The following is a 25,996-nucleotide window of genomic DNA, read 5'->3' on the forward strand; positions in this document are numbered from 1 at the left end:
TGGTTAGATGCAGCCATGGAGAGGGGCCTGGCAGTGAGGAAGGATGCAAGAATTGCCCATGGACTAAGGGTGAGTGCCTTAGTTTGGACAGCAGTCATTATTAACATCTGAATTTTTATTTTTTAAATAAATACACATAATAGCACTTTAACAAAACTGCCTCTGGAGTAAGGGATAACAACCAAATAGTACACATTGTGGGGGTAGGAAATGTAGCAGAAAACCACAAGTTGTCCTCCTCAGTGGATATACTCTGCCAAAATAGTTACTCTACATAGAACTTGCATTGTTTTGCAAAGCAAAAATCCAGCCTGGCCCTTCAAGTTAAAAAAAAAACAAAAAAACAAAATACCAGTCTCCAGTCCAGTTAAGGACATGCTGAATCGTTTCCCTGCATTAAACTGGGGCTATTTACTGAAGATGCAAATTAATCCTTCTATTTCAAAGCCCATGGAAGACAAAGTTAACAGGTACATCACAAGAGCTTAAAAAAATTGATAGAAAAGTTCAGAAAGACAGTAGAAAGGAATTCAGTGCTAAAACTTGAGCTTGCTGCAGAAGTCTCACCAGAATGTTAATGTCAAGAACTACCTATTTGTAGGGAAACAGTATACGCTCTACTGAACAGTCCAAGAGATCCAACCCCTAAATAAAGGGAGGAGAAGGAAGAAAAAAAAAAAAAAAGGGAAATTAAAATTGAACAGGTATTGATCAGCTCTAGGGGAAGTGCTGGGAGGAAAGACCACACACACAAATTAGGCAGCTAAGGACTACTGGGATTTCAATTTTAAGATATTTGTTGTAACACTTCGTAGTCTCAATTAAATTCCATGTTAAATGAATTAAGAGTAGGGGAAGTGCCAGATCTCCAAAAGTAGATGTCTACAGGGAAGTATCAGCAAACAACTGTATGTTCTACATGGTTTCATACCCAGCCTGGCATACTCACCACCGTCATTTAATATATATTCTACTAGCAGTGAACTTACAGACTACACAAAGGACACCACAGTAGTAAATAAGGATGGAAAGAGGCCAATTGAGTGGCCTGAATGGCTTAATAGATTGGGCTCTTTCCAACAAAATAGGCTTTAATAGAGCCAAGACACAAAGCTATCTGTCTAGGAAAAACAAGCATTTAGCACAAGAAACTGCATCCTCGAAAGCAGACTCAGTAAAGGAGTTTGGACAACATAAAGAACAAGCAATTTGTTAGGCATTCCCAGTGGCAAAGCTATCTAATATCATCCTTGAATATATGAATGCAAGAACAGTGTCTGGGAGCAGAGATGATATTTGACTTCTCTACAGGGCATTGGCCATAACCAATTCCTGCTTCAGACCTAATGTTGCAGAAAGACTCTATAGCAGAGGAAAAAAAAAAAAAAAAAAGAAGACAAAAAAAAAAAAGACATGAAAGTGTGAAGGACTGCAAGAAATACTCAAAATTGTTCCTACTTGTTTTTGCAACAGGCAGGAGATAGGTGCCTAAGAGATAAGCGTGACAAGGACCAACAAGTGAAACCTGAAGCCACACGAAATGAAATTAGGAAAAAAAGGCCTACCATCCTAATCCTGAGAGAACGGACTGGAACACACTGCAAATGGAAACGTGGATCAGTGCCTGCTAACATCTTCAGACTGCTTTCTAGGGAATCCGTTTTATAGAGCAGAGTACAGGCTCAGTAGAGAAATAACTAGGACCTGCGAGGGTCTACAGAGCTTGTTACTTGGAAGATGTTTCAAGCTAATAACTGTTATTTACTTTTCTTTAGTAACTGTTGACAACAAGGAGTTCTTACATCCCTGTGCTACGGTTTTCAGGAGTACACAGCATGCAATAAGTAACGTAGCCCTTCAGACTCCTTCCTCTGCCTATAATGGCGCAAATCCAGTCCACCTAGTGTCAGGTGCCTTCTGTACCACCCAAGTTAAGAACATACTCAGAATTATCAGTCTCAGGAAAAGAAAGTAGTTCCCAAATAACAGCTCAAATCTCAACAGCATCTTCAGCACGCGTCTCTTCCACCCAGTAAGGAGTGTTTCTATGATGACTACATTATTTAGATCCCTCAAGAAGATCTGGTTCTAATGCTACCTACCTGCAGGGGACTAGGAGGATGCTTCACCGTGCCCCAGGCCACTGAGTCATGCTTGGGGCAGGCTGGTGACCTCACTAAGGTTTTTGTAGCTGGAACTTTCTTCTAAACCTTTTTTAACTGAAGTCAAATACTTCCATTTCATTTTTAACCCTTGTGTAATGACATTTTTCCTCCACAGTCCACCCCTCTGCATTATTCATTTCCACACAAGACAGTGTCTGCTATTAAAAATTTCATAATAAATATTGTTGCCAAGTGCTGATGAGCAGATGTTAAGCAGCATTTAAAGATTACAGGACCAAGGTAGGTCAAGATATTTTAGTTCTCTGTGGAATCTAGAAAGCTCTTTTAAGCCGATTTTGTGATGAACCCGATTGCCTGCTTTCATTACTAGAAATTCACCATATCTAATCCGCTTGTTTCATGTCACAGAGTGTGCTGACACATGAGTGTTTCTCTTCGTTCAGTTTAATCAATCAGCTGCAGTGGCATTCAGTCACCTTCACTGGAGAATGAGCCTTCACTCACTATGGCTTCATCTAGAGAATAAATTGGTATGCACAAGGAGACAAGGACTGCCAACAACTGTACTGCAATGTTGATTCAGACCTATATTAATAGTCTGTTCGCATCAGGGACCCAGGATACATGTAAACAGTTTGTATAAGGCCAAACATAATGGGCAATAATGCAAACTAATTCGGCTTGAAGCTGAACGGAGCAGTACACTATATGAATGGCAGGTTTTTTGGTGGAGCATCTGATTAAAGCTAGTAAGAACTCACTTTAGCTTTATGAGGCTGCTTGCCCTGTCAATAGTCAGAGGGCAGAGAGGGGGAACCCTCTAAAGGACAACTGAGCAAAGCAGCCAGCAAGCTCACTGGATATAGCTCTCTGGAGGATGCCCATGTAGCTTTCTCCCAGTCCAAGTTCTTACCACCTGCTGCGGTTAAAGTCTATAGTGACACAACTACATAAATAAGGAGGGGAAAAAAAGCAGAAACAGATTCCACTATCATGAGTTTTGCACTGGTAGGAAGTGTCGGGGTAACAAAGTGTTCCAGAAGGGACAAAACCTTTGGACAGACAAATCTGATCTTTGAGGAGCTGTTACATTGCAATTTGGAAACCTCACCCATTTGCTCTAATGGAAGCAATCAACAGTCACAATGAAGTGTTTCTCCCATTCTCTGTGTGTTTTAGAGGAAGATAGACATCAAACCCAAATTGTGTGCATTAAAGTATGACCTGTGCAACAATTATGACAGTAAAATACCGAGCAGATTGGAACATAATGGCTTTACTCAAGTATTTTTTCTCTCTTGAGGGACTGTTTCAGAAACACAGATGAACTCACACTTTGATTTTCTGCGCCCACCCTTACAATGCAGAAAATAATTTAAATTCCAGGAGTGCTAAATTGACCTTGCATTCTCCTCTGCTTGCTTGCTAATTAGAGTTTAACAAGTGGTGCTTCCAGCCCTTCATAGCACATCCAGAACAGAAAGTGATGCAAATATGAACTGATAGGATCAGAGAGCTTTACCCTACCATCAATTTCTACATAAATCCAGATGGGACACCAACAGGACTTTTGCAGACAGGGTATGGCCTAAAGCCAGGATGAAAGCAGCACTAATAAATCTTACTGTGGTCATGTTCTGTTACACTTCCATCCTTTCTGAGGTTTAAAATATTACAGCAATTCCCATCTGGGGCAAGACTCAGAATGTAATTTCATTCTCTTCTAATGCTTTCAACTGACAAGACTGTCAACAGGCAAGTTTCAGTCAGTGAAACCAACACAGCTTCAGCGAGCCCGGAGCATTTACATCTTCAGAGATATGCTATGCATTAGCAAATACAGTATACCTTAGCATAGCTCTTAATTAAATCAAATTGCAGTTGTCACTTAGGCATTGATAACGCAAAATATTACAGTGATTTTTCTAGGAAGAAAGTGAGGCTATCTAAAAATCCACCACCAGTCTTGATTTTCTGCTCCAGCTGGATTTTCAAAGTCCTCTTTGAAATTCACCCACCTTGTTATATGATATCCACGTAGACTGTTCTTAGAGGTATAATTTGATTAAACAAAGGTTTATAAGGCTTTGTTTTGAATTTATATTTTTCAAAGCCAAAAAGCATAGAGAAATGTTTTAATAATGTCTGAAATGCTGCTTAGAATACAATCAAATAACAAAGAGCTCAGATAACTAGGTTTGTGCCATGCATTGTTATAACAGCATTGCTAATCCAAGAAGATGCAGAGGTATCAAAGGGATGCTGAGGAAGAGCCATAGCAATGTTTCCAAACCAAGTAGTGTCTATCAGCTCTTCAAGACACACAATTTATATAGTTGTCACCAACAGCCTTTTATGCTTAGGAGAAGGCAGTGCTATAAAACAGTCTTCTGGGAGTTTCCCCCCATATTAACAAGTCCTTATTTTAAGTAAGTTAAAAAACCACTGTGATACAATATGTTGCATATTGCATGGACTCCAGTGAACAGAGGCACTACATCCAAAGTCCACTAAAGCTGATGGATGGTTCCCAAAGCTTTAGCAGATTCCTGATCAGTCCACCACACAGTCAATTCCCTGCCCTTCCTGAACAGTAGCATACAGCTTCTGCTAGTCCCAACTGTTTTTCAGTAGTGAAGAATCATTTCTCAACAACACTAAAAAAATTAAAATAGCTGAAGAGTCTTATTTGCTAACATAGCCCCAGAAGTGCACAAGAACCATTTGCAAGTCCGACACGGGTTTCTACAGCAACTCATTTTCACCTTGGTATTTAATTCAGACTGCTCTGGAGCACTCCTGTCTACACCTGGAAAAAGAAGTTATTGTCCTTCCATTAATGAAAAGGGATTTCATACACACACACACTCCACAGGACAGTAGGATGAAAATTATCATATCTGAGGCCAGGTGATGCAATCCAGCCTCCCAAAATACAAGCTTGACTTTTAGGCAAAGTCCAAGGGGAAGATGGTTCTTTTTGTATCTACGATGATGGCAACAAACAGACATTATTTTCAACTTCCACTGCTGAATTCAGAGACAACTTTCCCCTTACCACACATATTGCAAAGGTCACAGTTTCCTTCCACTTCTTCCCTCAAGTGGTTACACTTCCATCCTTTTTGAAGTTTAAAATGTTACAGCAATGCTCATGCTGTGTGGTGTTTCACCCTCCTCCCTGTCCTCCTTCAAGTGCAAGAAGTCTGCTACAATGAACAGGGAAAAATAGCTACATGAAGTGAACTGCCACTTCTTAGCTCAATGAATGCCATTGAAATTTGCATTCTTCAACTGAAAAACAAATATATGAATGACCAGCCTGAATGGAAAATCAGGACCCAATCCAAGAGATGTTAGTAAGATTCTGCTATTACTTACTACAATGAAGGCAGATTATTTTTGGTTTTAGTTTTCATCCTCAGCTACAAGGAACTTGCCCCCAAGGGCTCGTGCAGAGGCAGAAGAGAACAAGGAGACAAAGAAATCCCCAACACAACCCATCCACCAAAGAGGTCGCCCCAAGATTTACTAAGCAAATGCAAAGCATGATCCAGTTTCCCACAGAAACAATCAAGGAAGGAAGCAAAGTTAATATTTTAATTAAAACAATAAATCAACCACTTTCTCTTGTTTTTTGAAATGGCTTGATATAAATTCTTATCTACAATATTTAGAAAAGGGACCTGCTCATCATTTGACAGGGATATTTATTGTGCTCAGCAAATGCTCGCATATTCCCCCCTTTAACACATATAACCCATCTCTAAAGACCCGCCTTCCCACCATGTCCTCAAAATTACTGAGTAGAAATCAAAAAAAAAAGACATAACACACACTAGTGATTCAGAGTAACCCACTCCAGCTTGTGTTTTTAAAAATAGCTTTAAAGTCATACCAGATTTTTTTTTTGTTTCATTTTCACTAGCGTGCTCAGACTTGTCTCAAACAGTTTCTTGTTCTTCTCCCATTCAAGTCAAGTCTATGAAAATTTTGCCTTCGGTGTAATCAGAAGAGGAAATTCAATCATATTCATTTCTCCAGAGTACAGTAACCAGAAAGACATTAAAAGGCATAGCCTAGCATGGGCTACACATGTCTGTAAAGTCAATTTACAGTGATCCTTTTTCAAACTCTGCCCACGGTGCAGTAACAGAACAGATCTCACTAAATTTCTGGGACCAAAACAACACTACATGCCAATTCAGGTCACAGGTTTGCTCAAAGTTAGAAAATTAAAATCATGGCTACAGCCCTCAACAGGTCTTCCTTGCAGCATCCTGTATCTTCATCACTCCAAAAACCCTAGTCATGGTCTCCACAGCGAGCAGCTAACACCTTACCCCCTGAACCATCAGATGGCAACCCCTTCCGCTTCCCAAGAGTTGTAAAATTTGGCCCTTGAATGTCTGCATAGGTGTCATGCTGTGGTCGAGATCTGCAGTCAGCCGCACTCACATCAACAGAGCTATGTTTGATTTGCACTGACACAGCTGAGGAAGCCGGTACTCTTCAATAGGATGCTCTGGTTTATACATCCTACTTCCACTTGTGCGCACAAAGCCCTGCTGGCCTTCAGGCAATTCCCAGAACAAATAGGCTGGTTTCTATTTTCAGCAGGAGCCACTGTCATTGCTTGGACTCACGTCAAGGCAATATTTTTCTTATGTTTTTTTCCAAATCCCAAGCGTAAGGAAAAAAGAAAGACATTATCCTCCATGTAACTTGTTCGAAGCGATGTGCCAGGTCTTAAATTAACAAGTAAGAGCTGCATTCTGTCCCAAATACTTTGTTTAAAGCTCCTCCAAGCTGACCTGTGCAGTCAGTGGTGCCTGAGTAACCATAGCAGCGTATTTGAACAATGCCAAATACTTGTGAACAGACACACAAAAATTCAAGAGGTGGAACGCACAAAGCATAGATCTCAGTAAAAAGCAGAAAAGCCACTAGAAAAAGCACTGGAGCTGCTGATGAACATGAGAGCAGAGTTAGATATGCTGTTTACCGAGACCAAAATGAGAGTCATTATCACGGTTTAAGCCCAACTGGCAACTCGACACCACCCAGCCGCTTGCTCACTTCCACCCCGTAGTGGGATGGGGGAGAGAACTGGAAGGGTAAAAGTGAGAAAACTCGTGGGTTGAGATAAAGACAGTTTAACAGGTGAAGCAAAAGCCACACATGTCAGCAAAGCAAAGCAAGGAATTCGCTAGTTCCCATCAGCAGGCTGGTGTTCCGCCATCTCCAGGAAAGCAGGGCTCCATCATGCAGAGTGGTTACTTGGGAAGACAAACACCATCACTCCAAACATCCCCCTCCTTCCTTCTTCCCCCAGCTTTCTATGCTGAGCGTGACACCACGTGGTGTGGAATATCCCTTGGGTCAGTTGGGGGCAGCTGTCCTGGCTGTGCCCCCTCCCAGCTTCTTGTGCACCCCCAGCCCACTCGCTGGTGGGGTGGAGCAAGAGGCAGAAAAGGCCCTGACTCTGCGTCAGCGGTGACTGAAACATCCCTGCATTACCAATGCTGCTTCCAGCACAAATCCAGAACAGAGCCCTGTACCAGCTCCTGTGAAGAAAATTAACTCTGTCCCAGCTAAAACCAGCACAGTCAGGATGGGTGAGCAGGAGTGCGAGTACAGGCTCAGAATTAAGATGACAGCACAGATTTATACAAGTAAAACCGGCAACCAAACCAGCTCTGGAAGCCCCCTGAATTGTCTGGATATCTGTGGCCACCTTAGTTAACCAGCTAGCAAGTTCTGATCACTTCCTTGCAAAAGCCTTGTAGGTGCTATTTTTCCATTTGACAAGAGCCCCCAATAGGCCAGAAGCCCAAAGCACGTATTGACAGCTGTTTTTCAGTTACATTAAATTATACTTGATGCAGAGAGGTATTTACCTACTGCAATTATCCCTGGAGCTCAAAGTAGCTCCTAGACCTTAGAAGCCTTAAAAAAGCTAATTAATGCACTGCCATAAATAATTTGATCTCTTAGGAGGATATGTACTCCCTACACAATAAGTAACAGCTTTCTTCAATGGAAAAAAAAGGATGATTTGCCAATGCATCTCTGTATTTTATTATAGGTGTTTATCAACCATTTATAATTTGCCATGAAGTAAGTAGAAAAGGGAAAAAGATAAACCTTAGCCTAAACCACAGCACATTCCTGTAAGCTACGCCATCCCTGGAAAGCAAATCTAGGAGCGTGCTGTTTTGTCAGACACAAATATGTCCCACTAGGAAATATCAGATGAAATTAAGACTCAGTGCAGATCCTTTCTCTCAGACCCTTTTGCAGTTGCAGAGATAGAAGGTGGCTGCACAGGACAATCTCTCCCCAGCTCTGCACCAGGGAAGAAGCAACTGCCTGCTCTGTGCCCTCTGAAATGGAAGGAAAACCAATTGCTTCCTGTTGTAGAAAGCATAGCTACATCTGGGACCATAGCATGATGGCATGGCAAGCTTTCCCATGCAAGTCAGCAGTGAATACCAAGTATAATTTGAAAAAGGAAATCACCTGTTCAGCTAGTGGTGTTACCCAGGAGTTTTTCGCATACTCTTTCTAACACATTAACACATGAGGTTGCCCTTTAAATAGGTTTCCTTTGTCCAGTGAAGTCAGGAGAGCAATCTTTGGTTGTGGAGATAAGCCTGGGTGACCAACTCTGTTGCAGGAGCATTTTAAGTTACTTATAAGCTGGTTTAAGTGTTTTGAAAGATATAAAGTAAAAGAGCATCTAGTACCTTAAAAACCACCTAATCCCTCCCAAGAAATAGTAATTCGGTTACCTTTCTGAATCCTTGCTCTTAATAAGCACTCCAGAACTGCTGGTGGGAACAGCTTAGTGATCTAAAAACCAGGACAAAACTCTGACAAACATCTTTTAGTACAGAAGAAAAGCACACACCGTGCCACAGATGCTCAAGACCACCCTTTACAAGGCAGGCTCTGCTCCTGGTGTTCCAGTACAAGATAACCAGGAGCAAGTGGGTACTGCAAGAAGACTGCTTGGTGTCCTTCACGTGGTGGGAGCACCTGGGAACAGTACAGCTAGGAGCTAAACTGCTTGGACAAACATGTGCTGGGAGCCACCTCAGGTGAAACGCCAAAGCATCTTTAATAAATAAAACAATTTCTCTCAGTAGCATCAAGCCATCAGGGAGCTTCTGTATTTGAAGCTTTGCCAAAACATCAGCCCAGCCCTCCTGTAGAGAAAGAAACAGACCTTTGAACTCCTTGTGCAAATTTATACTTTTCTAAGTGCAGCCTTTTAGAAACAGCTATAGCCAGGGGTGCAATTAATTCAATTCTTTCCAGAAGATTTTTAGCTCCATAAAACTCATGTATTATTTAAGCCTCACAGCTAAACCACGAACATTATCAAGGTCCATCTTTTTCTTTGTCCATACACACACACACACAAAAAAAAAAAAAAAAAAGCCATTTTGGTGAAAGATGTCTGGAAAAATCTCACACCACCTTCAAAATCCCCAGGTTCCCTGGCTACTAATAGAGCTCTTTCATTTCAGCAGTGAGTTTGATGGTACCTGACTCTCTCCATCAGATCTCTATTACAGCGGGGTCCTTGCTGTGCCTAGCCTCAGATTCCTACAGCAGCATCAAGGGAACATCACCTGTGGTAAATAAAAGCCTCAGCCAGGCCATTTTCTCCTGTATCTCCACTCCTAGCAAGATTCAGGTCCGCCTCAAGGATGATGCAGTAGAAGATGACTGATCTTCCCTCCCAACCTGGATAACTAAAGTCAGCTGGATGAAGAATCCTTATACATAGAGATAGGTGCCATTAGCAAACAAGAAATGTCTACTTGTAGTCATATTAACATTGTTTTAGAACAACAGTTATGCTGATTGAGAAAGTGCCAGCTTTAAACACCTAATACAAAGCTTCAGCTTTGCTACTGGACTGCATTTTGCCTTTAGGTAAGGCCTGAGGGAAAGCAGCTCTGGAGCAAAACCGCATCACCTCCCTGGCAGTCTCATGTATTCAAGCATCGGGGAAGTGTGTGTAAAAATGAGGGTAGAGCTTTACTGGCAAGAATTTCTGTGGTCTTCCTTGCATTTCTGAGACCTAAATGAACAGTTTAATGAGCAAGCACCACCCAGCAAAAAGCCACCTGCATGAGGGAGTCGGTCTCCCATTGACAACGGGATCCCAGAGGCACAGAGGTGCTCCTCCTCCCCTCAGCAACATTTGGCTCTAGTCAGACAGCAAGCATGTAGCTAAGGCCTTAAAGCAAATACCAAACATATGATATGATCTACATTTTCTAATAGCCAGCCAGTTTGTAAAAAAACACTTGTCTTTGAAGAAATATAACTTGAATTTAAACCTATCAAATGCTAGATCCTTTGCTGCTCAACAGCCACTAAACACATCAAGTATATACAAACAGAACAGTGCAATACAGAAACGGACTGAACAGCATTCACACCCAAGAAGTCATCTGGAGACCTAGCCAGTTCACAGCTCCCGAGAGGCTGACTTGTTAGGATCTCTGATACCACTTTTAGGAGTCCTAGCTCTGTCTGGTTTTCAGCAGAAACAGATTTTCTAGAAATCTGTACTGCTGCATGTTCCAAGTGCTGTAGCTGTCAGTCAGCTTTCCATAAGTTATTACTTCTGTGTTATTCAGAGCAGTTTGGGAACTGAAGGTTGTCTTGTCACTTCCACGTTCCATAAACACTATAGATGCTTGAATATGGTAATATTTACTACTGTTTTGCCATCTGCTTATATATGCACATTAAATATGTGACTCCCAGAACATGGAGCAGCAGAATAACAGCTGTAACTTTTCATCACAGATAGAGGTACAAAAATCAATACACATCTTACTTGTTAATGGAAAGGGTACTATTGCACAAAAGAAATAAGTATATATATAGTAAAAAAAAAAAAATTAAAAACCCAACATTTCAATGGACTATGTACTCCTTAGTTTTGGCTTTTATGAAAGAATTGGTGTCAAAAAAAAAAAAACCAAACCCCAAACCTTCTCCTCAAATCCTTACCATCTTAGTTATGTAATCAGTAAAGTACAAACAAACCCAAAACCAGAGGACTAAGTTGTTTATCTTTAGAATAAAAGATCCATCCCAGCTCTAGGTCAGGTTGCAACAGGATGAATGTCCCCAAACACCCTCTCACCTGAGCAACTTGACATACCTTAGGAAAAAAAAACAACTCTGAGCATTGATTTCCACACTGAAGAGAAGTTCTGTTACACTCCTGCTTCACACAGTCCACACAGAACCCAAGGAAGAAAGCAGCCGGCCACTCAGCACCACCAGGATAACAGCCCCCAGAGCAGGCGTTCTCCCTGTGCACAAACCAAAGCAACTCCAGCCCCCACCCACAAACACCTCCCCATGCAGCTGGGGCTGCTTACTCAGGTGTTTATTGTTAAAGTCAGTGCTAGAGACAGACCTAAGCTTGGGAGTGTGCTTAAATAACTCTCTAAATAAAGATCAACATGGCCAAGTGAAGTGTAAAGACCCTCTGCTTCCCTCAGCTAACTAATGAATCCAAACACTGAATTAGTAGTTAAAACAACAGATCACCTTTACTTGCAGCCTCCTAGCCACCATACAGGAAAGCATCCAAGACAATTTCACCATGGCACCTTTTAAGAACAGAGTGAAATATGCAAAAGGTGTTTCCTGAAAGGGCAGACCTCAGCACAGATAGCTCCAGACTTCAGTTCCTTCAGTTTATTTTGAAAAAAGCTGATAAAGAAAGGTGGATTGACCGGAGGGCTGATGCCTCAGTCGATTTCCAGCCCAGGGGATGAGAATTTTGCACTCTTCCTGATCTTAGGATACAGATCCCTTAGATATTGAGGAGGTTTGGGTTGTTTTGTTTGGTTTTTTTTTTTTTTTCTTAGGGCAGGGAAAGTATTGTTGTGGGTCTGGAGGGGGAGAGGGGATGCCTGTTTTAAGGCCAGTCAGAATGAGAACATTTAAAATCTAGCTGTGTAATGTTTCATAGAAATCTCTTAACTCTCCACAGCCAGAAAAGGATGTCAGAGCTGGATAAACATTTCTGCCCCAGCTCATTGTTCTTTCACAGAGAGCACCATCAACTTGTTAGTTTACCAAGCAGAGCAGTTGGTTGGTTTACTGTCAGACCCTACAGACACTGCACTTTACAACTTGCAGGGGTGTAGCACCTCTGCTGTCACCTTTCAACAAGTCTTCTCATTGTTGAACAGTTCTTTTCACACTGGTTTGGGACACTTAAGTTGACTACAACCAGTACTTTCACTAAGAGGTCATACTTTCAGTTTCTCATGACTATAAAACCAAATATGAACATAGGTTCTGTGTCCCATCCCACTCCAGTGAAGCTCCTGTGCCCCAGGCCATGCCGTAGACCAGTGCCTATGAGATCACTGTGGTAGGAAGCAGGTCTCAGCCTGAGCTTCAGACACCCCAACACATCCAAATGTGGAGACCCTCTCTCCAGTTCAGGTTACACGCATACCTAAGCCCCTTTGAGTTGAAGACTGCGATTTCAGACATTTAGGAAATAAAGGTAACTTCTTACAGGACTGTACTTCTATCAGTCCAGAAAGACAGTAGCTGAACTTATAGCAGCTATGAAAGAGAACATTCCGTGTCTTGTGTGATTATAAAGGAATTAAAAGACTCATTTTACAGTGCATTTTAATTAAAAGTTCATTATAAGAATTTTCTTTTAAGAACAGCATACTACATATTAATGGAAATATGTAACTTTATCCTACAAATGGGACTGTCACCATATTATTCTTACAATTCAAACATATGAAAAATAAAATATGATATTTAGCTTTATAAATTCCCCCTCCCCTCCCTTTAAATCCTTTTTCTTTTAAATAACAAAAGTATTAACTCTTTCCAGTACAGTGCATTTGCTATCTGCGAGCCACAAACCAAGTAGTCACATCAATGCCAAGGAAACAGCAACACTGTTTGCAAAAGATTGAGAGAAAATTATAAAAAAAATATAGTAGTCAGCCCAATGCTTAGAGAAAAGACAGTCAACAAGAATTGAAAAAACAGCACATTTTCATATTACATAAGACCGTTATAATAACATAGAAAACAGTGCAGAAGACTTATGCTGGAAAAATATATAGCGATTATCAGCAAGCAGAAACTGAACTTTGGCACTTGCTCATAAAAAGGCCTTTCAAAGCAAAACAAAACGGAAATTCACTTAATCACAGCTTGTATATTTTTTAAAAATAAATACATTGACTAAAGCAAGAGAAACAATAGAGAAGTTTACAAGCCAGGTCACTATGAATTCAGTACATTCAGCCTACAGAAAATACAAATACAATCTTTCATCCATCCATCCATCTATGCTGGGATCCTGGCTAGCGAAAGACAGGCTTTGGGACAGAACTTTACCTGAAGCATCTCTGTTTCAATGGAGCTATGCTGATTGCACAGCCCTTTCTTCAAACTGAACTAGAATAGCATGTCTCAAACACATTGCCTCCTTATAATAAAATAAGGATTTCTAATCTGCAAATTAAAAAGCAAGACCCTTGCACTCAGACAGTGGCTGTTCTGCTCTACCCATAGTTGTACCATAACCACTGTAGTGTAAGGATTAAGTGATGTATTTCAAACGGGCTGAAAAAGAATGGCTTCAATTCGAAGGGGAGACGATAGACCGGAAGGAAGGACTCACATTTAGCCTGTTAATCTTAGCGCTTTGTCAGCACTGCATATTATCAAAAGTGGTACTATCGTTAACACGTGCACGGCTGTTCCCCCTCCCTGCCAGAAGAACTGATGTACTAAACTCGGGCCTAACCAAAAGGCTGCAGGCCAAAGCATATTTTTGGATCAGGCCATAGAAAGCAAGGGCTGCTTTAACCAAGAAGTGCTTTTTTTTCATTGTCAGGCTCAATGCCCCAGACTTGGAGCCATTTTTGCACCGAGGCAGTTTACTCAATTTTTTTTATTCTTTTAAGGAGTCAAGATTGGAGAAGGGCAGAAAGAAAAATAAGTGCTTTAGATTGCACAGAAGATTGTCCTACTAAAGGGGGCACTTGAATGGGAAACAATCACAGCTATAAATCTAGCAGACGCTCTTCACAAGTCTCCACAGGCCATTTAGTAGCACCTCCAAACACATCAACGTTGTTATCAACCCAGGGTATGATGTTGCCAGGCATGTTGGTAGAGCAGTTAGCAATATTCACGATGTCTTCAGCTTTTAAGACCCTGTCCCATATATTGAACTGGCTCATTTCCCCAACGAAGGCTTGAGTTGCATCGAATCTTCCTCCTACTGTGTCCTTTAGGCACACAAGAGTTAGGATTAGATGAGAAGGTTATTTCAGCATTTTCTTCTTGAAACTTGAAGACCCTCCCCCCCAGTCACACTGCTAGAAGGAGATGCAAAGCTAGGTCACAGAGATGAATAACCTCAAGTTTCTAGAAGAGTTCCTTTGAACAAGATGGTCTATGGAACAGTTAAAAGCTCCAATCTGAAATGTGTCAAAACAATTCTAAGCAAACAGTAGTGACTGAATACCATCACACAAAGGCTAGATATAACTAACCCTGCCCCCAAGCAGTAGAGCAGGAAGGAAGCTTTAAATAATGAGGCTAATTTAGGAGCCTTTTTGCAAGCTTGGCACAGGACAACTTCAGCAAGAACTGCACAGATGTGTAAGATTACTCCAAAAGCTTTATGACTACAGAGTAAACTGTAACTGCAGCCCTTGATGAATTGTCTGCAGTGCCTGTAAGAAGGGATCTTTGAACCTAAATACACAGGCGGCTTCTGGTTGTACCAAATAACTAACTTGAACTGCTATCATATAAGCCTAATAACGCTCGCTTGCTCCATCCACTACTGAAGGACAGAAATCACACATTTTGTGCGATCACACTAACATGAAACTGATAGCATAGGATAGAACCAAGCACAGTACAGGCAAATGGCATGGGAGAATTACAGAAAAGCTGCCAGCCACTTAATAATGGAACATCTGCTATGCAGAGTTCATCAGGATTCTGAACTTAGGATTCTGTCATTTATGTCATGGATAAGTATCTACTAAAATCAGTATCAGGACAAAACTAATTTTTCATTGCCCTGTTGTGAACTTGGGAATCCTAGATAAAGACTATTTCCTGCTACTCATTACAATTATTTTGTCTTTTTTAATATATGTATAATCATACAAAGAACAGGTAGAGAAAAAAAAGTGAAAAGCCACAAAATTCATAGGCAATAGCATAAATGAAATGTTAACTAGAAGAGTGGCGTCCAAAAATCTTTTTTTTTTTCCAGTATTCCTTGCCCTCATGAATGCCTTCTGTTGACAGTACTAATATTCAAACTTCATGTGTATTTGCACTACGAGAGTTATTTACCTATATCTTTAATGAGAAACCAAGTGTCTGATTTAGAGTTTGACCCTTTGACTTCAGGCTCACCTTTAAAGTAGACATCAAATTCTGAATGAGCGAAAGACTCCACTATTCTGAAAGTGTGTTACATACCTTAAAAGCTGCAGAATTTAGTCTGGCAGGAGTTCTCCATAGTAGGCCATATTACAAAAGATCCTGATATACCCACAAGCACTCCAGTGCCCATAGTTGTTGGTCCCCACACTGCCATACACATTCTTTCCTTGGTCTATTCTGGGGCTCAAGGACTAACAGTCTTACTACTCTTGGGATAAAGAGGAAAAGATGTAAACTGCTACAGGGGACAGTCAATTTTGCTTCAATTTAAAAAAATTAAATCAAAGCAAGTTCCTTTTTGACTGCTCATACAATAATGCTGGCCAATTCCGTCCTTCTCTGTAACTTCAGTGGCCACATTGCTAGTCACCACTAATGTAGCTCAAAGGATTTAATTTAAGGCATTATTCAGATCACTGACAAAGTTGCATACTGTAGTATTAAGGGTGGGAATAGGAATAGCTATGACATGAATATTCTGAGTATTTAATAAATGAAACAAAATATACCAATGTGTGATTGCATTAAGTATTTGTTGCTTTGTTTTAATCTTTCTGATACTGTGTATACAACAGGACCAAGTGTTCAAAGAGACATTTTCTCACACTTGCTGCCTGGGGAGTTTTCATTTTTATTTTTTTAAACCCTAGAACACGCTGTCATTCACTCACCTGTTCCTGACCCAGGATCAAGACACCTCCAGGTTTAATTGGGTGCCAAGGAGCAAGATTCTCCCCAGTGCCAAGCTTCTCTCCATCCTGAAAAGCCTCCCACATTCCATCTCTGGTTGTCCATGTTATACAAATATGATGCCATTTTCCATCACTAATGAAGAGAGGCAGCTGAGCAACCTACAACAAACAAATAATGCATGCTGCAAAACAAGTCTACCAGTTCAAGCACAACATTTAAAAGGGACAGCATCTACTCTGTCCTCAGAAGCAAAAATTTCAGACTTAAATTCCTCTTAAAATCTGGGGTTTGCCTGCACCACTTGAAGTATTAATTCTGACAAATGGATCTGCCTGCTTCCAGTGAAACTTGCGGGAACTGTTACATAGGGCTCCAAATAAGGAGGAAGTACGCTCCTTTAGGAATTTGATCTGAAAACCTACTCAAGTCAACATAAAGACAGAAATGCAGCGGGCTATGGAGCAGCCGTGACACAGGAGAAGGAAAAGTCTTACAGAACATTGATATTACTGACAGAATATTGAAGAGAAAAAGTTATTGCTGAAGATAAGCAGACTCAAGTTTCCTTCTCTTCCACAAACCATTAAAAATAATTGGCTTTTCACTTTTATTGATCTGGGAGGATGACAGGACTGTTAGAAGTCCTCAACCAGCCACATGACTGAACCACCTGAGTAGTGTTGTAGATCTGTAAACACCTGATCCCTCAGAGAGCAGTGAGTTACTAGGAAACTTAAATGAAAGGGGAGAGAAAGGAAGTATTTATAATCTGTTTTAATGCCAAGTTTCAACAGGTCTTGTTTTCCTCAGGCCTCATTCTGAAGTTTGTCAGACACCATCAGTGGTATGAATTGGTGTGAGACAATTGTTGCTTTTTGTATCTAAAGCCTGAAAAAAAAAAACCAGATTTAAATTGATGTTCAGTCACTAAGCATAACAAAGCCAGTCACAATTACATGCTTTTCACTTTCTGTTTTCTGCAAAATTCATTTTAACATATCTGAACTTCTAGGATTAGAAAGATAAAAGTATTGCAAATGGCTTAAATCTCACAGGTCTTGCAATAGTGTGGCTTCAAATATTGCTTTTGTTTCATCAAAAAAAAAAAAAAAACAAACACAAAAAAAAAAACCAACAAAGAAAAAAAACCAAAACCAACCAACCAAAAAGCCAAGATCTGCTTGTAAATTCAGAGGACATTCATAAGCATGTGCACATCTATACATAGGCTGCTTTGTCTCAACACACAAATATATGTACCATTTGTCTTTGTTTTAATTACTTTTATGAACATGCAACAAACAGATGGACACCAACAGACGAGTAGACATTACCATCTCAAAGGCCCAATGCTGGCTTCTCTGGAACAACTGAAGAGTCACTAGGAAGGTACCAAGGGTTTGGGCCTTCTGATTGTGTAAGACAATAAAGGAAACTTAGTCAAATCTCACCTTATCATTAATTAGCAGTTCAATTGGATTATTCCCCCATTCTATGAGGACAATTTCATTAGCCTGCCCAGGAACAGCATACGAGAATGGAGTGCCAATTCCAGGAGAAGCACTTGATCTCAACCACAAGCATACAGTAAAAGCATACAGCTCTGGCAGAGTCTTCTTGATCTTCCCATACAAGTAGTTTGTGCGAAGAGGAAGGGAGACTTTGAATTCATCAGGTGACTTAAATGCACTGTTACCTAGAATTACATTGAGGAAGAAAGACCTTTAACATTAAACAAAACAATGTATTTGTAATTCAGGTTAAGAAACAATAAAATTGATATTAAGAATCTCGGGAATTTTAGTGATGTTAGAGAGAGGTACACAAAAAAAAAAGATATTGAAGTAGTATTACTGAATGTTGATTTTGCAGCACAGAAAAAAAATACAACTAGTTTTTATACACATCATACTAATTAATTAGGTTATTTTTTCCTGATCATTTAAAGCAAAAGAATAGATAGTAGACAACTAATGAGAGGCTGTTAAATATTTTCTTTTTTCATTGCCTAGATCATGGCTGGAGGCCTGCCTATTTCAAACAATTCAAACAGTTTTAGAAGATATTTACTGTTATTAAACATGGATTCTCTGGTATGCTCATTATTAAAGCATCGCAGTGCCTCAAAAACAGTATTTCTCTTCCTACTACTGCTACACAGGGAGCTAGCAGCCAGCATCTCCATTTCACAGATAGCAGGCTGAGAAACAGGCTGATGCTCTGATTTTGGGTGGCCAGTCTGAAATAAGAAAAAGCTGATGTATTTCAGAAAGCAGAGTTAAATTCAATAGAACTGATTTCTGTCCCATGGACAAATGAGGAGGCAATCTGGACAAAAACATAAAGCTGAAGTTCAAAGTTACCTGAAGAAAAATGCAATATAAAGTTATGAACTATTAAAAAATAGTTATTAAAACTATTATAAAGTATTATTTTTCTAAAAGATGTTATACAAATCAGCGAGATATTCCACAGAGATGTTTATGAAATCAAGAACTCTTAAGACCAAGACTTTCTAAAGTTGCAATACTCTGTATTACGTAGTTTCTGATGTAGTTGCTTACAAGCAATTTTCTAGACTTAAATATTAAGAAGAGAGAAATCTCACATTGTGACACAACATAAAACCCCACAGTTCTGTTGTAGTGTCATACTCAACCTTTTAGCAACCTGTTCTTTTGAATCTCACTCATTTCCTTTACTCACATTCCTGAAACAAATTCAATTCCCTTGCCAAACTTCACACTCCAATCCAAATGAAAAGCTGTTGTCACAAAAGGGTGCAGCAATTCTCATACGTAATTTTTAAACCATTGGCATTCTCTCAGTTCCCATTTGCAGAGGTAACTGAAGTGTTTTGGCTGCATTTTTCACAGAACAAGGAGATGGAAGAAGAAAAAGCTTGTTTGATGCTTGCATTTGACTTAAGGAACTTACAGACCAAAAACCGAAGTATTCTGAATTCTAAGCAAAAAAAACCCCAGAGTCTTAGGGCTAATGCCGAGCAACACCCACTAGGCTGGTCCAATCAATCTCATAAAAAAAAGAAACATACTCCATTAGGAGCATTAGTCACTCTGTGAAAGAACTTAAGGAAACAACAATGGGTTGGAAAAGAACAAATTATACTCATCTTTATTTTTTTCAGTTTGTTCTTATGACTTGAAAACATTCCCAACTCCAGATTATAACAAGATCCTCCTGTTCTAGGCAATGAGCACATGCACAGGATAAGACAATCCTCTTCCTAAAGAATCTGAATTATTTTTGGACAACATGGGCAAGAAATATTGTTATTCCCTCTTAGAAATGAAGAAAACAGATTTGACAGAGCAAGTGACCTGTTCATGTCTCCAGTAAAGCTAGGAATCACATTTAAGTCCATGCACTCTTAGTTGCAGGATCATTCCTCCACCCAGTCCTGCTTTTAGTGCATCATCTACTGCTCTTGATGGAGACAATCGGTGAAGGAATTACCAGAAGACTTCGGGAATCACAACAGTTGTATAAACTTCAAACTCTTCTGCCCCACTGGTAACTAAAGACAGCTGTCACAACCACAGATCAGAATATCCTAAATTCATAATGTCACCTTATAAGGTTAGTTTTTTCCTCCATGTATCTAGTTTCAGGACAGCGAAGAGCTTATGACACTCTAGTTAGTTGCCAGGAAGAGATGCTAAACAATATGACATTTAAAATAAAAGCATGATAGAAATGCTATTTTCAAAAGAGGTCAGATCACCTCAAATATTGTCTGCATTTATCTACAAAATCATTAAGTTATCTAGATCATTATTATCCTCACTTTGATTTGACAGAGAATCCAAAGGCACATTACAGCTAAGCTGCACTGTAACAGCAAATTACACAACTAAAAGAAAGCCTGTGTCTTGATTCCTGGCCCAAACTCTTCACTTCCCTGAAGGCTTAAGACAGGCCTCTCTCCCCACACAAAAAATAAAGGTGGCAACAGGCTAATTTTAACCCAACTAAATTATACATTTTTGTTCTCCCACCACTCCCTTTCTCCTTCTGATGACTTGCTGATATGAGTCACATCTTTGCAAGAAAAGGACTAGCACATAACACATTAACAGGCCATTAATTCTCCAGAACTTTAGTTGCAGTTTAGGCTTTGTCTTGGCTCTCAGGAAATAATAAATGACAGAGCCAGTAGATCATCTCTTCTTCCTTCACTTTTCCCCCAGCTTCACACTTTTAAAATGAAAAAAACAGATACAATGTTACACAAATGGAGCCATTAGGCTGCACTTTAAAATTCATGAGATATACATGTTTGCACCATTTTGAAAGCATGTCCATTAGGCTGCTTTTAAGCAGAGAGCCTATTCACCTTGGAAAATCATTTAAAGATTGGGCAGTGATATTTACTGGTACTCTAATCCTACACAGTCCACTCTGTAGGTGTATACAGTCAATACAGAAAGATAGTTCTGTTCTTCAGCTCATTTCCACGGGCATTTGCAAATCAAATAAACAGATTCTGCTCAAGCATAGAGACCTCAGAATTAATTAATCTAAGTATCTGAATAAATGACTAGGATTAAGAGAGTGTCCCCCAGTGGCACCATATGTAATCTGCTGTAAACTCTGAAGTTTATATGCTTGGGGTAACACAATTCAAGTATTTGCAGTTACCCAGAGTCATAAACAGCAACCAAAACAACCAACAACAACCAGGAAAGAGCAGCAGCAATACTTTCAAAGCAGCAGAAAGTGATTCTGGTATAAAATGTCATTCATTACATCAAAGGCAGTTGTGCTAATTAAATTTAGCCCATATGATTTTCAGTCCAAATAAAGAAAGGCAGCTTTACTTAGATGTGTACTTGGCATTATTTAGGTACTGACCTGACGCCAATGTCATACTTCTTCCTATTTCCACCTGCCTCCTTACAGATCTTTCCATCCCACGAACATGATGAGTTTCATCCTAACCACCCACATATGCCAAATTAACAGAGGAAGCCAAAGCCATGCAAAGGCATGTCAAGCAGGAAGTCTGACAAAAGGGAAAAGGGAATCCAAGTATTTGCACTGTCACCTACTATTAAGTCCAGCACCTTAGCTGTCTTTCCCTTAAGGCCCACATCTATACTACTTCACTAAAAGGAGGGAGTAAACAAAATTAATAAGCACAGAGAAGCATTTAGACACTGTGCAATTACCTTTTTCTAATTCAGACACTCTTTCTAGCAATGCATTCAAGGCTGTCTCTGTCTTCTGACGATGGGCTGATGTCTCATTATGAAGCAAAGACTTTTCATCCTCAAGCTCAGCCACTTTGCTCAGGAGTTGGCGTTCCAGATCTCCAAGCCTCCGTTGAAGCATCTCACGAAGGTCACTAGGCAGTGCTGCATATGATACGTTGGCTCGGAGTTGGTGCTTTAGTGGAAATGAGAAGAAAAAAACCTGTTATTTCTAAAACAGAAACTGAAATATGGATATGCTACTGATTCAAAGGGAAGAAAACAAGATCACCGAGTTCTCCAGCAAGTACAAAAGAAGCATTGCTTTTTAGCACTTGTCATGTTCTGTGCTTCTATCAACACTGTAGCTAAACAGGTCTTGAAACAAAAGGGCACTTTTGTTAGAGGCTTCCAACGTTTCATATGAAGGAGTCTTCATACATTTAAGATCAATAAAATCAATGCAGGGAGCCACGTCTGATGCACTTCCATTAGTATGGGTACATGTGGCACATTAGGCAATTTTTGCTTTACTTACTGCAAGTGACATTGCCAATATAAGTAAACTGGAAAACTATTATTTCTTTTTAAATAAAAAATTAAGCTACTTCGAAAGCACATTTACCAAATAAAAGTCTCCTGAATTTTAATTTGAGGAGTAAGGAAGTCAGATGTTCTTTAAATCAACTCTAAGTATTAGCCAGTTAAAGTATTTTTATTTAAACTGGAAGAAAAAAAAAAACCAAAAAAACAAACACCCACCCCACACAATTTCTCAAATAACACTGGTATCTTTAAGGGTATTGTTCTAGTGAAGTTTCTCTTCTACAACCCTAAAAAATGTCTCAAAAAAGACAGCAACAGAAATAAAAGGATGTTACACTACCAGATCATTCAAAACCATACTTGAAAAGCAGTCCAGAGTGTTTAGACCTCATGGAATAACCTTTAGGAAGTTACTCGCCATCCTCACATCACCACTGACTGTTTGGAGCACAGCAAGAGGACGCGCATGTAGCTCTCGGGGCGTGGAAAGCAAAACAACATCTAGCACGATTCCTGTGGGAATACCCTCTATAAAATATTTCCACGAGTGGCACTCAACCATGGGTACTGTCCAAAGGCTCATGGAAATCACTTATCGGTGGGCTTGGACCAAACCCCCGTTCTACTCACAGGCATACAGAATGAGGTTCTTTTTATTCTACGTCAGCTCTAAATATATCATCTTATCTTCACAATCTGCCCAACACAGTCTCCTCATTACCACTGGTCTGTTCAGCACCATATGCCAAGGTCTCACTGCCCAAGATGCCAGCTTTATACCTCAAACCCCATGAAGTCACATACCCAGAAAGAGAGATTTAGACTTATTAATACAGAAACTAAGCTGGTGACAAGGAGGAGAACCATAATCTCCCCCCATATAGTGGGACAACACATTCACTCTGGAGGCCTTCAGGTTTTTTTACCATAAAAGCAAGCAGACAAATAATCGAGAAAACAAGACAAGCCAACAAAGCAACCCAGTCCCAGGGCTTGGCCAGTTTGGATAGATCTCCATAAAGATTAACTGCACCAGTTTTGCCCACCCAGCCGTCCAAAGCCACCGGTTCGCGTCAAGCCGCTCCAAGTTCCCTGCGGGCGGGCAGGGAGCCCGGCCCACCCCGCGCCCCGGCCCTACCTCCAGGCTCTCCAGCCGGTCCTTCAGGGTCTGCATGGTGCGGCTCAGCTGGTCGATGACCTGAGCCGGGTCGCGGGGCAGGTCGCCCATAGTGTCCTTGCCCTTGCCCAGCTCCTTCTTCCACGTCCCCGCGGCGGCCTTGCCGTCGGTGCCCTCGCAGCGGCTCAGCTTGCCGGTGAGCTCCCGGATGGCTTCCCGCTGGCTCCCGATGGTCTCCTTCTGCTGCAGGACGGTCTCCCGTAGCTGCAGCACGGTGGCTTTCAGCTCCTCCTCGGGGGGCAGCCCGCCACCCTGCATGGGCACCGGGCAGCCCGCCCCGGCGGCGTCCAGCGGCAGCGAGGTGCACACGAAGCGGCTCCCCGGCGGGCTCTCCTGGTCCCCCGCCGCGGACCCCCGTCCGCCCGCGGCTACGGCGAGCAGTAGCCCGGCGACCACGGGCAACATCCCGGCTGGTGAGCGGGGAGACGGCTCGGAGGGGACGCCGGGGCTGGGGTGGGCGGGGGGGGTGGCCGATCCGGCCGCCGCGCTGACAAGAGACCGGTCCCACCGCCCCGTCCCGCCACGCGCCGCTCCCGCGCTTGCCGCGGACCCCGCGGCTTTTATAGGCAAGGCGGGCGCGTGGCGGGGGGGGGGGCGGCAGGCTCGCGCCGCGCGCGCTGGTTGGCTGCAGCTCGCGCTGACGCCGCGCGGTCCCGGGGGCCGGGGCGCTGCGGGGGGACCCGGCCGGAGCGGGGCGGGCGCGCGGGAGCGGGTTGGGGCGGTGGGGCGCCGTCCGGCGGGGGATCCCGGCTGGAGGGCAGCGCGGGAGGTCTCCAGTCCGACCTGCTGCCCAAAGCGCGACCGGGGAGCCCAGGGCTGCGTCCGGTCCGGCCCTGGAAACCTCCCGGGATGGAAGCTGGGCAGCGCTCCGCGGCAGCCTGCGCCTCCGGTCCAGTGTCCCCACGGGGAAGCTGCTCCTCGCGTCCAGCCTGAGCCCCTCTTGCTTCAACGTACACCCTGGCTCCGTCTGGATGATCTCTGCTGAATTCACTCCAGCCTGTGACGTCTGTCTTGTGCTCGGGGGGGTCAGAACTGGACACGGGATCTCGATGGGATCCCACCAGCGCCCAGCACAGGGCACTGACCAACTGGCCACGCTCCTGCCAGTGCCGCCTGGGATTCTGCTGGCCTGGACCAGCTAGCTGTTTGAGCTAAAAGGCAGTGCCCTCACAAAAAACTGATACAGTTCAATTTACAGATCAGTATTCAACTTAGGATGGAGGGGAAAGGGACAGGGACATGTTAAGAAGGAGCTTCAGAAATTTTTGTAGGCTACCGTAAGACTATTGTTGGACCGTGAGACCATGGTGGTTTTACCAATATTGTTCATGGAATCCAGCATAAAAATGCTGATCACAATTACTTTAAAATTATAATCTGTGAAGGTTTGTATATTTTTCTAAGTGCCATACAAACATCAACGGAACAGTTCCTGCAGAGTGCTTATGGATATGCAGTGAAAACTGTCACCTCTACTGGAAAAACAGAGAAACAATTTCCTTAGGCATCAGTAGAGGCTGCTCTTAGGGCTCTAAAACCTTTGAATAGAATTTTGTATTTTTAGAAAGTTTATATATGGCAATTAAAGACATTTGACTGCAGCGTGAGTAGCTATTACTATGAAATATGAAATACGTAACTTTTTAAATAACAATGAATAAAAATAAGAAATAAAGAATATGTCATGGAAAAGATTTTCAGCTTTTTTTTCAGTCAACACAGGAATTGCTTTATGTTACAGAATGAGTTTGCAAGTTTCGAGGAGTGTATACCACAGTGATAGTTACACCTGATCGTTTTGTGAAGTCCAGTTTATTTGTTCAACTTCTCCAGCCATGTCCTGTTTGAAAGTCGTGTTGGTCAAAGCCAACTGCAGAGGCTGTTAAGCCACGCAAGTGAGAGATGCAGCTCATATTGCTCATTCAAGGGGAGAGAACACAGAGGACAGAGGGAGTTCAATAAGCAACCAGAAGCTCCAATTTCTGTCTGAACTCCTTTCGTCTGGAAACCAGGTCTCCAGAGACTGTACTGCTTCCCGGTTGAATGGAAAAGAAGTACTGAAATACAGAGGCTGACTAATTCCTGGTTAGACATCTAACTCCCATTGAAATCAACAGGATATCATTGCTTAATCATTTTGCTGACTAAAATTCTGGATACTGCAATGAGAAGGACCACGCGAGTACACTAGGAACATCTCGTCTGTCAACAGTGTGTTTCCAGTACACGTAAGTCCAAGAAATATTAAAGCCTATATACAACAATGTACCAAAATTTTTGCTTTACTTACAGGATTATTCAGTCACATCTGTATCACATCACAGCTCATTTCTCCTGAATATCATGTGAAGCAGTATGAAAAAAAATAATAAAATAATCATAAAATGCTGGTTTTGCCTGTCCTTAAGATCTGTCATCCTGCTGTATGACAACAGTAGTCTATGGCTTTTATACAGCTTGATTCCATCCTCTATAATGTGAATTGTGATGGTGCCCTGTGAATCATAGAATCACAGACTGGTTTGGGTTGGAAGGGACCTTTAAAGATCATCCAGTTCCAACCCCCTGCCAGGGGCAAGGATACCTTCCACCAGATCAGGTCGTTCAAAGTCCTGTACAACCTGGCCTTCAACATTTGCAGGGATGGGACATCCACAACTTCTCTGGGAAAGCTGTTCCAGTGCCTCACTGCCTTCATAGCAAAGAATGTCTTCCTTATATCTAATCTAAATCTACCC

At 41.7% G+C, this 25,996-nt stretch overlaps 1 protein-coding gene across 2 annotated transcripts in view; it reads right to left on the reverse strand.

Annotated features, from left to right (window-relative positions):
• NPTX2 (neuronal pentraxin 2) overlaps positions 1 to 23,758 on the reverse strand; it is a 91,584-nt gene extending 67,826 nt beyond the window's left edge. Inside the window, exons 1-5 of one of the 2 annotated variants that reach the window (XM_086759736.1) lie at positions 23,220 to 23,758; positions 21,515 to 21,731; positions 17,774 to 18,018; positions 16,301 to 16,480; positions 12,802 to 14,449 (exon numbers count right to left, since the gene is read on the reverse strand). In XM_086759736.1, coding sequence (XP_086615862.1) covers positions 14,222 to 14,449; positions 16,301 to 16,480; positions 17,774 to 18,018; positions 21,515 to 21,731; positions 23,220 to 23,663 — 1,314 coding nt within the window. In that variant the 5' untranslated portion in view covers positions 23,664 to 23,758 and the 3' untranslated portion in view covers positions 12,802 to 14,221. Of the gene's footprint in view, positions 1 to 12,801; positions 14,450 to 16,300; positions 16,481 to 17,773; positions 18,019 to 21,514; positions 21,732 to 23,219 lie in introns of those variants that run through there. The other variant, XM_086759737.1, reaches the window with a different exon arrangement.
• Between the last annotated feature and the right edge of the window lie 2,238 nt (positions 23,759 to 25,996).

The sequence above is a fragment of the Chlamydotis macqueenii genome, chromosome 15, assembly GCF_036417535.1.
Source record: "Chlamydotis macqueenii isolate bChlMac1 chromosome 15, bChlMac1.mat, whole genome shotgun sequence".
Taxonomy (NCBI): domain Eukaryota; kingdom Metazoa; phylum Chordata; class Aves; order Otidiformes; family Otididae; genus Chlamydotis; species Chlamydotis macqueenii.